Source organism: Pan troglodytes, chromosome 18 (genome assembly GCF_028858775.2).
Source record: "Pan troglodytes isolate AG18354 chromosome 18, NHGRI_mPanTro3-v2.0_pri, whole genome shotgun sequence".
Taxonomy (NCBI): domain Eukaryota; kingdom Metazoa; phylum Chordata; class Mammalia; order Primates; family Hominidae; genus Pan; species Pan troglodytes.
Window position 1 is genome coordinate 21,734,536 of NC_072416.2, and position 14,731 is coordinate 21,749,266.

Genomic DNA, 14,731 nt, shown 5'->3' on the forward strand with positions numbered 1-14,731 from the left:
ACAGCACCTGCCTCATTGGGCTTGTTCTGAGCATTTCAAGAGATACTGCTGAGGAATCACCATATCTAGGAGGCGTGTGATACAGGCATCAAATGGGCTATCATTTCCTGTCCTTCAAAACCTGGTTACATGTTACCTGTCCATGAGCTCCCCCTGCTCCCACTGTGGGAAATGAATCACTTCTCCCTCTTTTCCTCTCATCAGTGCTCACATTCATCCTCTGTGAGACACACCTCCAAGACATCAGAAACTCTGGGAGGAGTGTCTATATATATACTTGCTAAGCTATTGAAAACGAAAGCCATAGGAGTGACCTTTGTCAAATATTAAATGCTAAAGGAGTTTTGGTTTTTGGTTCCTTTTTTTTTTTGGTTTGTTTTGAGACCGGGTCTCGCTCTGTGGCCCAGGCTGGAATGCAATGACGCAATCATGACTCACTGCAGCCTCAACCTCCTGGGCTCAAGTGAACCTCCCACCTCAGCCTCATGGGTAGGTGGTACTACAGGTGTGTGTCACACTCTGTTGCCCAGGTTGGAGTGCAGTGGCACGATTTCGGCTCATTGCAACCTCCGCCCCCCAGGTTCAAGCAATTCTCGTGCCTCAGCCTCCTGAGTAGCTGGGATTACAGGCGCGTGACACCATGCCCAGCTAATTTTTGGTATTTTTAGTAGAGACGGGGTTTCGCCATGTTGCCCAGGCTAGTCACGAATTCCTGAGCTCAGACAATCTGCCTGCCTTGGCTTCCCAAAGTGCTAGGATTACAGGCAGGAGCCACTGTGCCTGGCCAACAGTGACAATTTTCTTAATCCACTCACACACTGTGTATGTACCATTTTCGTCTGTAAGCTCAAAGCCCTGTGTTTTCCTTCACATTTCCCTTGGCCTAGCACATGTTAAGAAGCCACAAATATGAGCAGTAAATTAACGAATGAATAAATTTGTATTTGCTCTGACACATATAGTAGATTTGCCAAGTGCAAAGTTCTGAGGCCTGCACCTTGAGCCCTTTAGAGGAAATGACCTATGGAAACAGATTACAGGCAGGAAAAATAGCAATAGTAATACGTCATTTACTCGGTGTAGCGGGGATGAATTATGGTCCTCCCAAATATATGTTTTCATCCTAACCCCTAGAACCTGTGAATGTGACCTTCTTTGAAAAAAAGCGTCTTTGTAGACATGATTTCATTTAAGAATCTTTAAATTAAGGATCCTTAAATTACAGATCTCTGGTTGAGATCAATGGGATAACCCCAGTGTATTCTAAATCCAATGACACGTGTCCTTATAAGAAACAGAAGGCCAGGCACGGTGGCTCACACTTGTAATCCTAGCTCTTTGGGAGGCTGAGACAGGAGGATTGCTTGAGTCCAGGAGTTCAAGAGCAGCCTGGGCAACACAGTGAGTGAGACCCCATCTCTACAAAAAATAAAAAATTAGCTGGGTGTGGTGGTGCACACCGTAGTCACAGCTATTCAAGGAGGCTAAGGCAGGAGGATCATTTGAGCCCAGGAGGTGAGGTCAAGGATGTGGAGAGCCATGATCACCCACTGTACTCCAGCCCAGCCTGGGTGACAGAATGAGAACCTGTTTCAAAAAAAGAAAAGAAAAGAAACAGAAAAGGAGAAGGCCATGCAAGATGTAGGCAGAGATGGGAGTCAGACAGCCACAAGCCAAGGGGCACCTGGAGCCACCGGAAGCTGTAAGAGGCAAGGAGGGGTTCTCCCCTGGGGCCTCAAAAGGGAGCACAGCCCTGCAGACACCCTTTCAGATTCCTGCTTTTGAGAACTCTGAGAGAATACACTTCTGTTGCTTAAATCACCTGGTTTGTGGTATTTTATGACAGTAGCCTCAAGGTACATTGAGCGTGTTTGTATGACCCTCGAGCTGAGATTAGTTTTTATATTTTTTTAGAGTTAGGGTCTCGTTCTGTCGTCCAGGCTGGAATGCAGTGGCATGATCATAGTTCACAGCTCACAGCAGCCTCGACATCTTAGACTCAAATGATCCTCCTGTCTTAGCTTCCTGAGTAGCTGGGACTACAGGTGTGCACCAACACACCCAGCTAGTTTTTTTTGTTTTGTTTTGTTTTTTTCTAGAGACAGGGTCTCACTGTATTGCCTAGGCTGGTCTTGAACTCCTGGGCTCAAGCAATCCTCCTGCCTTGGCCTCCCAAAGTGCTGGGATTACAGGCATGAACCGTTCTGCCCAGCAGGTTTTTATATTTTTAAACGGTTGAAAAAAATCAAAAGAAGTGTATTTCATGGCACACGAAAATCTTACAAAATTCAAATTTCAGCATCCATAAATAAATTTGATGGGAACAGCCCTATCCACTCATTGACAGATCATCTCTAGCTGCTGTAGTGGGTTGATCGTGTCTCCCTAAAAGGTAAGTTCAAATCCTAACTTCTGGACATGTGCAGGTGACCTTATTTGGGTCTTTGTAGAGGTCATCAAGTTAAGATGGATTAGGGTGGGCCCTAAATTCAATGAATAGTGTCCTTATATGAGAAAGGAGGGGAAGATTTGGATACAAAGACCTAGAAATATGCACAGGGAAGAAGGCCAAATAAAGACAGAGGTAGCCGGGTCCAGTGGCTTACTCCTGTAATTCCAGCACTTTGGGAGGCCGAGGCGGGTGGATCACCTGAGGTCGTGAGTTCAAGACTGGCCTGACTAACCTGGAGAAACCCCATCTCTACTAAAAATACAACATTAGCTGGGCGTGGTGGCACATGGCTGTAATCCCAGCTATCGGGAGGCTGAGGCAGGAGAATCGCTTGAACTTGGGAGGCGGAGCTTGCGGTGAGCCGAGATCATGCCATTGCACTCCAGCCTGGGCAACATGAGCAAAACTACGTCTCAAAAAAAAAAAAAAAAAAAAAAAAAAGACAAAGGTAGAGGAATGCAGCTATTAGTAACAAAAGTCATGGCAAAAACTGCAATTATTTTTGCACCAGCCTAATGCAAGCCGAAGTTTGCCAAGCAACAGCCCCAAACCCAGCTATTTGGGGCTACAGCAGTGGACCTGAGTAGTTATAGTAGAGATTTTATGACACCCAAGCCTAAAATATTTACTCTGTGGCCCTTTACAAAAAGTGTGAGCCAGGCCAGGCACGGTGGCTCATGCCTGTAATCCCAGCACTTTGGGAAGCCAAGGCAGGAGGATCTCTTGAGGCCAGGAGTTCAAGACCAGCCTGGGCAACATAGTGAGACCCCATGTCTACAAAAAATTTAAAAATTAGCTAGGTGTGGTGGTGTATGCCTGCAATTCCAGCTACTTGGAAGGCTGAGGCAGGAGGATCCCTTGAGCCCAGAAGCTCAAGGCTGCAGTGAGCTGTGATCGTGCTACTGTGCTCCAGGCTAGGCAACAGAGCAAGACCTATTTCTTTAAAAAAAAAAAAAAATAGTGTTTGCTAACTCTGACCTAGAGCATTGCCATTATTTGTATAGTTGGAGATAGCATACCACTATATCTGCCAGGGGAAAAATAAACCACTCTGTTGGTAGCACTCCATTTTATAGATCGGGAGATAGAAGCAAAGATAGGTTAAGAGAGTTATCCAAAAGAGGTGGCCAGCTGTCATCTCTGCATGTCAAAACATCTCATCCATCTTTTTCCAGCCGCAGCAACATGACTTTCCTTGGGGGAGAGACACCCCTTCCCACAGTTCCCACAATTTGAACAGGGCTGACTCCACCTCTTGGTTCCAGGGTTGGGTACCCAGCTGTATTAGTCAGCTCAGGCTGCCTCTACAAATACCATAGATTGGGTGGCTCCAACAACAGAAATTTATTTTCTCATAGCTCTGGAGGTTAGAAACTCCAAAATCAAGGTCTGGTAGCATTCCAGGCTTGCAGATGGTCTTTCTTTGGTCCAACCACATGGAGAGAGAGCCCTCTCTCTTTCTTCCTCTTATAAGGTCACCAATCCTATCAGATTAGGACCCTATCTTTCTGACCTCATTTAACCTAAATTACTGCCGAAAAGCCCTATCTCCAAATACAGTCACATTGGCCGTTAAGGTTTCAACATAGATTTGGATTGGAGTTGGTGGGGGCACTACCTGGGCAATGCTAATCAGTGCATTCCCTTGCTTGGTGACTTTAGCATATGACCCAAAACTATCCCAAGTCATGGCATTTACCACAACTTTGAGAAAAGCAAGCCTCTCTGGCCAGGCGCGGTGGCTCACGCCTGTAATCCCAGCACTTTGGGAGGCTGAAGTGGGCAGATCACCTGAGGTCAGGAGTTCAAGACCAGCCTGGACAACATGGTGAAACCCCATCTCTACTAAAAATACAAAAATTAGCCAGGCGTGGTGGCGCGTGCCTGTAATCCCAGCTACTCAGGAGGCTGAGGCATGAGAATCACTTGAACCCAGGAGGTGGAGGTTGCAGTGAGCTGAGATCGTGCCACTGCACTCCAGCCTGGGCAACAGAGTGAGACTCTGTCTTTAAAACAAACAAATAACAAACAAACAAACAAAAACAGGAAAGGCTCTCTTTTCTTCTGCACTGAAGACAATGTGAGACTAGAGCAGCCAAGGGCATATGGAGGACCTGTGGGGAGGACAGCCCACTTAAAAAGCAGAGAGCTAAGAAGTGAAGGGAGAACAGGTCTGCATAGCATTGAGGCACCTAGATCCAGCTGTACCTGAAATCCCCTCATGGGTCTCAGTTAACATGATACAATAATGTGTGTGTGTGTGTGTGTGTGTGTGTGTGTGTGTCTATGCGTGCGTGCACTTAAGCCAGTTGGAGCTGTGTTTCTGTCACTTGCAAACCTAAGAATCTTGACTGGTAGATGATGATCTCATAGCTAATATTAGTAGATGGGATCTGAAGGCAGATCTGCTTAGCTCTCAGGGGCCCAATTTAGGATTTATTGGGAATAACCCAGGAGCCATCTTTTGAGTCCTGGTTCCCAGGTGGCAGCTGGGTTCTAACATGTTTTAATATATTCACCCTTGCTCTCTTTAAAGGTCAGTGCCAGCAAAGGTGTAATGAGTGTGAAAAAAGAAAGACAATTATTTAAATAGATCAGATTATTTCAGGAAGTGCTCCCTGTGATGAAACAAAACAAGCTTCCTAGGACTGAGGTTCCAATGTAGACCCAGACAAAGGACCCCCAAAATTCCCAGCAGATGAGGAAGAGACCTTCCTTCCCTGGGCCCCCTCCTGGGAGTTCCGCCCCTTGGTTTCTGCCCAGCTCTACAAAGGCTGTGTAATCTTGTGGGGGAGGGGGGAAGGGGGGCAGCTGAACCTGCCTGAGCTGAACCTGTTTGTGCCCCTTTCCTCCACTGGGAAAATAATTTTATTTTAATTTCATTTCATTTTATTTTTTCAGAGACAAGAGTCTTGCTCTGTCACTCAGGCTGGAGTGCAATGATGCTATCATAGCTCACTGCAGCCTCGAATTCCTGGCCTCACTCAAGCGATCTTCTCGCCGCCTCGGCTTCCCAAAGTGCTGGGATTACAGAGGTGAACCAGCATGTTCCGATGAAGTCTCAGGCCAAATGTCAACCCTGTCATCCTCTGGTTTCCACAGGGTAGCCAGCACCTTCTCACTCCCTCGGGCACTTTTGTTTATTTTAGAGCGTTTTCTCGCTGTGGAATCCTTCCCCCCACTTTTTTTTTTTTGAGACGGAGTCTCACTCTGTCACCCAGGCTGGAATACAGTGGCGCGATCTCGGCTCACTGCAGCCTCCGCCTCCCGGATTCAAGCGATTCTCCTGCCTGAACCTCCCGAACAGCTGGGATTACAGGCGCGTGCCACTACGCCTGGCTAATTTTTGTATTTTTAGTAGAGATGGGGGGCGGGGGGGGGGTCTCACCATGTTGGCCAGGCTAGTCTCGAACTACTGACCTTAAATGATCCGCCCACTTCGGCCTCTCAAAGTGCTGGGATTACAGGCGTGAGACACTGCGCCCAGCCCCTTCCTTTTTTGATTCCCATTTTTACAAGGCTGTAAGCTTCACGAAGGACAGAAACCTCGTCCATCTTGTCAACTATGATTTCCCCAGCACTGTGGCTCCGACCTGGCACATGGTAGGTGCTCGTTGAATACTGGTTTGAACAGACGACTGCGGCAGACGGCAAGGGCCACTCCTGTGCCAGGGCCTGCCACGCCACCGCAGCTTGTGCGGTGGGGGTGGGGAGGACTGGACAGTCTGGCTGTGCGCCCTTTTCTCCTTTTCAACGTGCCAGTATAACTTCAAGGGAGCGCAACTTCAGAGGCTCCCTGGACGAAGCCACCGCCCCGGAATCAGGGCCTTCCCAATTCTGCCTTCGGGGAGGGAGGATGGGGGTGGGCCGCGGGAGGCCAGTTCCAAGAGCGTCCTGAAGTCCCTCCCGCCGCCCCGCGTCGCTTTAAGGCGGAGGCCCGGGAGGGGGCCGACCCGGCTCGCCAGCTCCACGCTCGGCTCCAGACTCCGGCATTTCCTCCCCGCTAGCTGGCGCGGCCTCGCCTCCCCCTCGGAAGAGGAAACTCCCGGGGTCCGAGTAACAGGGTCAGGCGCGGAGAGGAGCGGCGGGAGAGCCAGGAGGGCCGCCCAGGGTAGGAGGCGAGCCAGGCCGGGCCAGAAGCTGGCCGACGGCGGCGCGCGGGGGCGCCGGGCGGGGAGGGCCGCTGGGCCGGACTCAGCGCGCAGCCGGGGCAGGGCGCGGCCCGGGGCCCGAGAGCGCAGGGCGGGCCGCAGCTGGAAGGAACACTTGAGCTGGGAGAGGAGGCCGAGCTGGAGGGCGGCCTCCCTCGGGCCTGCGTTCGGGAAGCCGCCGCGGAGGAGGAGACGGGGACAGCGGGGCTGCCCGGGCGCTGTGCGCATGCTGGGCTGGGGTCGCCGCCGGGGCTTGCCCCCTGGGCTGCTCGGCCACCGCCGCCCCGGGCGCCCGGCATGTCGGTGCACTACACCCTCAATCTACGCGTCTTCTGGCCCCTGGTGACCGGCCTGTGCACCGCCCTGGTGTGCCTCTACCATGTCCTGCGGGGAAGCGGGGGCGCCCGGGCCGAGCCCGCCGACGGCGTGGATGGCGGCTTCCCGTTGCTCAAGGTGGCCGTCCTGCTCCTCCTCAGCTATGTCCTCCTGCGCTGTCGCCACGCTGTCCGGCAGCGCTTCCTGCCCGGGTCTCCCCGTCTGGAGGGTCACGCCGCCTTCTCCTCGAGACACTTCCGAGAGCCGGGCCTCAGCATCCTGCTGGAGAGTTACTACGAGCATGAGGTGCGCCTGTCTCCGCACGTGTTGGGCCACAGCAAGGCGCACGTGAGCCGGATCGTGGGCGAGCTGGTGCGGGCTGGCCGCGCCCGGGGGTCCCCCGGTCTCATTCCTGGGGGAGCGCTGGCCTTGGCCTTCCGCGGAGACTTCATCCAGGTGGGCAGCGCCTACGAGCAACATAAAATCCGCCGACCCGACAGCTTCGACGTGCTGGTGCCACTGCGCCTCCCGCCGCTTGTGGCGCTGGAGCCACGGAGCCTGGGCGAGGAGCCAGCGCTGGCCCCGGCCTTCCGCGGCTGCTTCTTGTGCGCCCTCAAGGCACCACCCTCACCATCGGGGGCCTCGGGGGGCCACTGGCTTCGGGACTGCAAACCCTTTGCTGATGCCTTCTGCGTGGATGTGCGCGGGCGGCGTCACCTCTCTGCTACTCTGGTGCTGCGCTGGTTCCAGTCGCATCTGCAGCGCTCCTTGGCCACTGTGCGTTACAGCCTGGAGGGGCGCTGTCGGGTCACCTTGACCCCAGGTGGCCTGGAACAGCCCCCCACCTTACACATCTTGCCCTGCCGCACTGACTACGGCTGCTGCCGCCTTTCCATGGCTGTGCGTCTCATCCCCGCTGTCCATCTGGGAGATGGGGTCTTCCTTGTGGCGCCACCACCGCCACCCTTGCCCAGCGCGCCCCTGTTGGAGCTCCCTGAGGGCCTGCGTGCGGAGGCACTGTGGGGTGTGAACACAGCACGCCAGGAGCAGAAGCTGCTGAGTTGGCTGCAGGAACGGGCAGCTCCAGGTGCCTGCTACCTCAAGTGCCTGCAGTTGCTTAAGGCTCTGCGCGATCTGGGGGCCCGTGGGCTGGACTCAGCGGCCGCCACCCAGTGGGGACGCATCCTATCCTCATATGTGCTCAAGACAGTGCTGCTGGCAGTGCTGCTGCGCAAGGGGGCCCCTGGGCAAGGCTGGGACGAGGAGCACCTGGGAAGGTGTTTGGAGGAGTTGGTGCAGTTCCTTAGGGACTGCCTGCTGCGACGCCATACGCTCTTCCACTGCGTCCTGGGCCCTGGTGGGGCGGCTGCCGAGGTGGGTCCCCTGCCCAAGGCACTGAGGGAAGCCGCCCCAGTTGACCTCCTGGCCGCTTTCGACGGGCACGCCCGGGAACTTGCAGCAGCGCGGTTGCTGTCCACGTGGCAAAGGCTGCCCCAGCTTCTCCGGGCCTACGGGGGTCCCCGCTACCTTGCCAGGTGCCCCCCACCCCGGAGTCAGCGCACCCAGGGCTTCCTTGAAGGTGAACCGTAAACCCTGACAGCACCCCCACCTGACCAAATGCTCCTAAAGCCTTTCCCACTGGGTGGGGGTGGGAATGGCGGTGAAGCCAGTTAAATGCAAGATTGCAGAAGGCATTGGAAAATTTGGTGGCTGCCACAAGCTTTAGTGGCTTAAATATCACCTTCTCGCTTCACAGTCCAGTATAATATGACATCTTCACACCCACTAGAGTGTCCTGGGCAAACCATGGGAAGACATCCAACAGGAGCCGCAAGAATTGGTTCAAATATTGTTCTGTGTAGACGGATTCTGTAGAAGGATGTGGCTTTTAGAGAAGTCCAGTAGAAGAAGCAAGAACTAGCTGCAGGGAAAGTTCCTTCTGTCGGTTTTTAGACACAGATCTCTCTGCCCAAATTAAAAAAAAAAACAAAACACTAAAGTTTTTGACACAATTACTTGCTAGGTACTGGGTTCCTGATTGTCTTTAAAAAGAAAAATCTGAATCTTTATTTGCAACTGGAATTGAAGTTCTATTTTAGGGGCTAATGTTCAGAGGAACATAATTTCCACTGTTCAAATTAATATTAATGTATTTTTAAAATGGTGCAATCACAGGTGTTTGACAAGATTGTCAAAAAGTTAAGTCACATAGATGGAAAGGCAGTCGAGAGTTGGTTAGAGAAACTTCCAGAGAAAATAGCACTTTATATTGATCAATTCACTCATTTTGTGGTAATTGCTAGCACCAAGCATTGCATCTGAAAGGGAAGCCAGTTATATTTATTATTAAATGTACAACCTTGAAAAGCGGCCAGCATGCTTGCCTAACTAACATCGCCGCAGGCCACAAGCTGGGATATGTACCTGTCCGTCAACATCCATTCATTAAACTACCTACTACCAGCCAGAGATGGCTGGAACCAAAGTAGCAACCAAATACATATTCAAGACAACACTGGTGAAGGCATAAAACATGTTGGCTTTGGAGAAAGATGTGTTTTAGGCTTTGCCTGTAAAGGTGTTTCTCCAAGGCTGGCTGCTGGCTGGAGACAGAAAACTTTTTTGTTTTAAGGTTTTTAGCAAACTCCTTCACAAAGAGATTTCTTTCTGAGCTTAATGAGCTAATGAAGAGGAAATGCCTGCTGCTTAGCATGTGGTTTGTGCTGGGTCTCTAACCATTGATGGTTCTTCCTTGTCCAGGCAGTCTTACGTGGTCCAAGAGACCTGTTGATTCAGCACAGGTCTTGCAAAACATTTCACTTATAGTTCAGTATCTTGGGCTCTGTGCTTGAAGATCAGTTACTCCCTGGTCGTGGGCAGAGGAGACAAATTAGGAAAAGAGCAAGGGAGACAGCCCTTGATGGCAGTCTGTCTCTTTTCTCTTTAGGTGTCAGTATCACCAGGTTGGGTGTATTTTGCAGCCGGGAGGAGCCGGTCCTGGAATTCTTCCTTGTTCTCCCAAATTTATAACAGTCCTCAATTGCAGTTTAAGTTCAGCATGGCCCCTCATCTGCTTGCCTGATTGGAAATGCAGCCAGTCCAAGTGTTACAAATTGGGATTTTTTTGTTTTCTAAATAAAAACATGTACCTCCTCAGACTCTTAAAGCTAAAATTTGGAAGACAGAAATGGCTATGTGAATAGAATCATTGTTGAAGTTCTGAGCTCTTTTGAGGGAACTCTATAAGCCTTCTTTCTTTAGGGGATCCACTTGCCCGCTGTGGGAAATCACAGTGAGTGATTTAAGGGAATCCTTCTCCTCCAAGCTGCATTGGCTTCTTATATCCTTTGCGACCTTGGGCTGAAAGAGAAACAGCTGCAAATGTTGTGCTGTCTCTTTGAGGTTGTCTTGGGGACAGTTCCCCGCAAAGGTCATTCCTAGCTTTTGAGGTCAATGTTGGGTCATAAGGTACTGCACTGTGCAAAGAAGTCAGTCTGCTAACTTTATGCAAAGATAGAAACTGCACGGTATTTTTTAAAATTAGTTTTTAAAATAAATGCCAAGAGTAGATCTTATATATATATATATGTATACATATTTTATATATATATATATATTTCCATACTCAACCACAACTTCCTCTGTACTCATTGTTTACTACAGTGGGGGACATCAAGGGTTGGAAGGATTATAAAGCTTTAAGGCTGGGCGTGGTGGCTCACGCCTGTAATCCCAGCACTTTGGGAGGCTGAGGTGGGCGGATCACCTGAGGTCAGGAGTTCAAGACCAGCCTAGCCAACATAGTGAAACTCCGTCTCTACTAAAAAATACAAAAATTAGCTGGGCGTGGTGGCGGGCGCCTATAATCCCAGATACTCGGGAGGCTAAGGCAGGAGAATCACTTGAACCCGGGAGGTGAAGGTTGCAGAGAGCCAAGATCACACCACTGCACTCCAGCCTGGGTGACCGAGCGAGACTCCGTCTCAAAAAAAAAAAAAAAAAAAAAGCTTTAAAAAGCTGAATTTTAGAAATATTTCTAGCAGTGTCAGTGAGTTCCTCTTTTAATAGTGTTTTAAAGTATAAATCTGGTAACATACTGTTCTTGTAGTTTTTTGTTAGTTTTGTTTTTCAGGTTAATTACCCAAAGCCTCATCCATCCTCAAGGTTTTTAAATTTTATTTTTTTAAAATAAATTGTGCATTGTATTTGTGAATTTTTAAAATATTACTGTTTTATTTAAATGCCATGCTGAGCAATTGTTCTCTGTACATGGTAACCAAAACTTAGAGATTTCGATCAATTTTGATCAATGTTTAGTAAACCAAAACATGTACTGTGTACAACGGAAATAATATGGCATATTAGTCAGGCATGATGGTGGCCCAAGACAGTTAAATTAAGCTCAATTCTGTGTTTTATTAGGGCTCTGTTATGTCCTTCATCTGAAATGTACACATTTTTGGTGTATGCTTGGTACTGGAGATTCATATATGCAAATATTCTCATGCAAGAAGTTCCACAGTAACAACAGCAAAAAGAAAAAATTAGTTGTCCAGCCAGTGCTGGAGGAAAATGTTTCTGGGGAAGATGACTCAGTCATTTTGTGGTGAGACACCCTTTGGTAACTCCCACTGGCCAGTCTTGGGAGCCTTCCTGGAATGATCGTGGGCTGAGCGGAGATGTTTTTTGCAAAATGAAACTGAAGCTGAAAGAAAGCAGAATTCGAGTGAACCAAGAGAAATCCAAAGACCTGGGGAAGGAGGACTTAAGATGAAAGTGAAGCAAGAGAGGGAAGGGGAAATGAAGTGAAAATGGCGTGAAGGTGTGAGAGAGGTTTGGGTTAGGAAACATGTTTTTAGTGCTATTTCCAACCAGGGGTCGCAAACTCAGCAGCCTGTAGAAACGGGTGGGAGGTGGGGTGGGAAGCTGTGCCCACCTTTAAAGAGGGGGCCATTGCTCAGCCATGCAGAAAAAAATGGGGCAACAAGCTGGAAATCAGGTTTTTTTTTTTTTAAAGTGAAACTTGATGATTTTTAAACAAGTAGTTAAAAAAATGTCCAAAACACCATGTGGGCCAAACATTTGTTTGAGCCTGGGGGCCACCAGTTTGCGACCACTGCCTTACATAGTTAACACCCTGAGTATGTATACAGTCATATTTTTTGTTTTGGATATGGTAGTGTTATATATACTTGGGGGCGTGATATTTGAAGTCATCTTTATCTCTCAGAGTTAAGCTTTATTGTAGAAGAAAAAAAAAAAGTTAACACAGCCATAGATAACACTTAACTCACAGTTCCCAGGAGGACACTTGATCTCGAAGCTGCTCTTTTTGAGTCAGATCCTACATCAAACCACTTAGGGCCAGTTTTTGGCATTTCCTTCCTGGTGATTTGGGGTAAACTTCTTTGCTCTGTCGGAGTTTGCAGATGAGTAATCAGGAAGGATTGCAGAATAACTTGTTTCTTTGTATTTTATTCTTACATTTAAATTAATTTTGGGGGGTTAGTGGTATCCTAGCTCGTGCCTTTACAGGGATGATTGGTGGCTAGATTTGGGGTGCAAGCTTCTTAGGCTCATACCATTTCAACTACCAAGAACACAGGTTTTTGTTTTTGTTTTTTGAGACAGGGTCTCGGTCTGTTGCCCAGGCTGGAGTGCAGTGGCAAGATTGCAGCTCATTGCAGCCTTGACCTCCTGGGCTCAAGCGATCCTCCTGCCTCGGCCTCCCAACTAGCTGGGACCACAGGTATGTGCCACTACACCCAGCGAATTTTTAAATTATTTGTAGAGTCAGGGTCTCCCTATGTTGCCCAGGCTGATCTTGAACTACTGGACTCAAGCCATCCTCCCACCTCGGCCTCCCAAAGTGTTGGGATTATAGGCGCGAGCCACCACACCTGGCCTAAAAGCGTGGTTCTGATCAGACTTCACCCCTGAATGTTTCTATCATTTTCTTTTCTTTTCTTTTTTTTTTTTTTTCGAGACAGAGTTTTGCTCTTGTTTTACAGGCTGGGGTGCGGTGGGATGATCTTGGCTCACTGCAATCTCCTCCTCCCAGGTTCAAGTGATTCTTGGGCCTCAGCCTCCCGAGTAGCTGGGATTACAGGCGCCTGCCACCACGCCTGGCTAATATATATATATATATATATATATATATATATATATTTTTTTTTAGTAGAGATGGGGTTTCAACATGTTGGCCAGGCTGTTCTCGAACTCCTGACCTCAGGTGATCTACCTGCCTCGGCCTCCCAAAGTGCAGGGATTACAGGTGTGAGTGAGCCACCGCGGCCGGCCTCTATCATTTTCTGACTCAGCAGCTCCACCAAAATTGACATCCTAGCAAACACTGTGAAGGAATTAACCTAAGTGCTTCCAGAGCATCTCATGTAACCTCTATGGAGTAAGTCACTTTTTCTGTAACATGTGGCTTTTGACCTTGATGAAGACTTTGACTTCTCATCCCTGTCTACATGGAGGAAGATGATTCAGTGGTGGGGAAAATGAACCTCGGTAACATTTCCAATGTCCTTCAAGAGGGAAACAAGTTCAGTGTTATCATTGTGGCATTCGTTAGTTTTTTTTTTTTTTTTAAATCACTTGTTTAGATACAACTTTTTTTTTTATACCTACATAGCACATGACTAGGGGGGATAAAGCATGTATAAGTTGGGAGAGGGTAAAGAATGTGTGACTATGTATACAGAAAATAGACTAAAATGTGCGCAAAATGATATATACTGTAATCTGGTTTTTGAAGTATCTACTATTCTGGAATATTGTTAAACAACTTTTTGCTTTTGAAAAAAAAAGGTGCCTTGATTCAGTTGCGTGAGTTAGAACATTCATCCTATTTTATTGTGATTTTTAATGTCTTCTGACCCCAAACTGTGTTTTTGGTTGCAGTCTGGCGGCTGCAGGCATAGCGTCGGTTTTGTTCCAATAACAGAGACCAAAGAGTTAATCAGATATGGTTCAGCTGCTACAATTGTATGATTCAAAGGCAATTTAATCACCCCAAATTTCCATGGCCCCCACAGTCAAGACCTGCCATTCATTTTCTCTTGCAGGTTGGAGTAAATTTGCACTTTGAATCATGTGGGTCGTTTGGGGACCTTGTTCTTTTCTATTTTGCTTTATTAATAAAGGAACTTGTAGAAACCTCTGGACTGAATGTCAGATCTGGGGAGGGCTTTCGTCTTCCCGGAGGGCAGCCTGTGCCTGTGCTGGCTTGTAGTTCCTTGCACAAGCCTCAACTGCTTTGAGCATCTGGGTGTATGGGAAACTTTTCCCATGCATTAAGGCTGGGGATCATTCTTGTGTAGAATTAGCTCTGTATACAGGTGGGAAAAAATGCTAGTTCACAGTGCTACAGGTGTGCTCCCTGGAATCCTGAATCTTCAAGTCTTCCTGGCCTAGAACCTTCTGCCCCCACCTCTCTTCTCTGCCTGACTCTCCCACCCCTGCTCCCCCACACATACCCAAACACAATTTACGTCTTGGCCTGTGGCTCAAGAATTTTGTCCAGAAATCTCTTAGGCCCTCAGGCCCTTGCGAAATGGTAAACATTTGCTAATACGAAAAACCACCAGGCTTAGCAGGAGATAGAATCTTGGAGACTAAGGGTCGTTCAGAGCCCCAGAGCCAGGTAGAAGCCCAGGGAAACCTGCAGCCATGATGAAACAGTAGTTGTGGTCAGGCACGGTGGCTCACGCCTGTAATCCCAGCACTTTGGGAGGCTGAGGCGGGCAGATCACGAGGTCAAGAGATCGAGACCATCCTGACCAACATGGTGAAACCCCCGTCTCTA

General features: G+C 48.8%; 1 protein-coding gene across 1 annotated transcript; it reads left to right on the forward strand.

The window, feature by feature from the left end:
* Nucleotides 1-6,900: 6,900 nt before the first annotated feature.
* On the forward strand, nt 6,901-14,083 carry ITPRIPL2 (ITPRIP like 2). Its single transcript, XM_510855.8, has one exon. It carries the CDS (start codon nt 6,901-6,903, stop codon nt 8,506-8,508), a length of 1,608 nt encoding a protein of 535 aa, XP_510855.1. The 3' UTR covers nt 8,509-14,083.
* The last annotated feature ends 648 nt before the right edge of the window (nt 14,084-14,731 follow it).

Bases quoted from the DNA above. Each gene is read 5' to 3' on its own strand.
- ITPRIPL2 (XM_510855.8), top strand. From the start codon at position 6,901: ATGTCGGTGCACTACACCCTCAATCTACGCGTCTTCTGGCCCCTGGTG.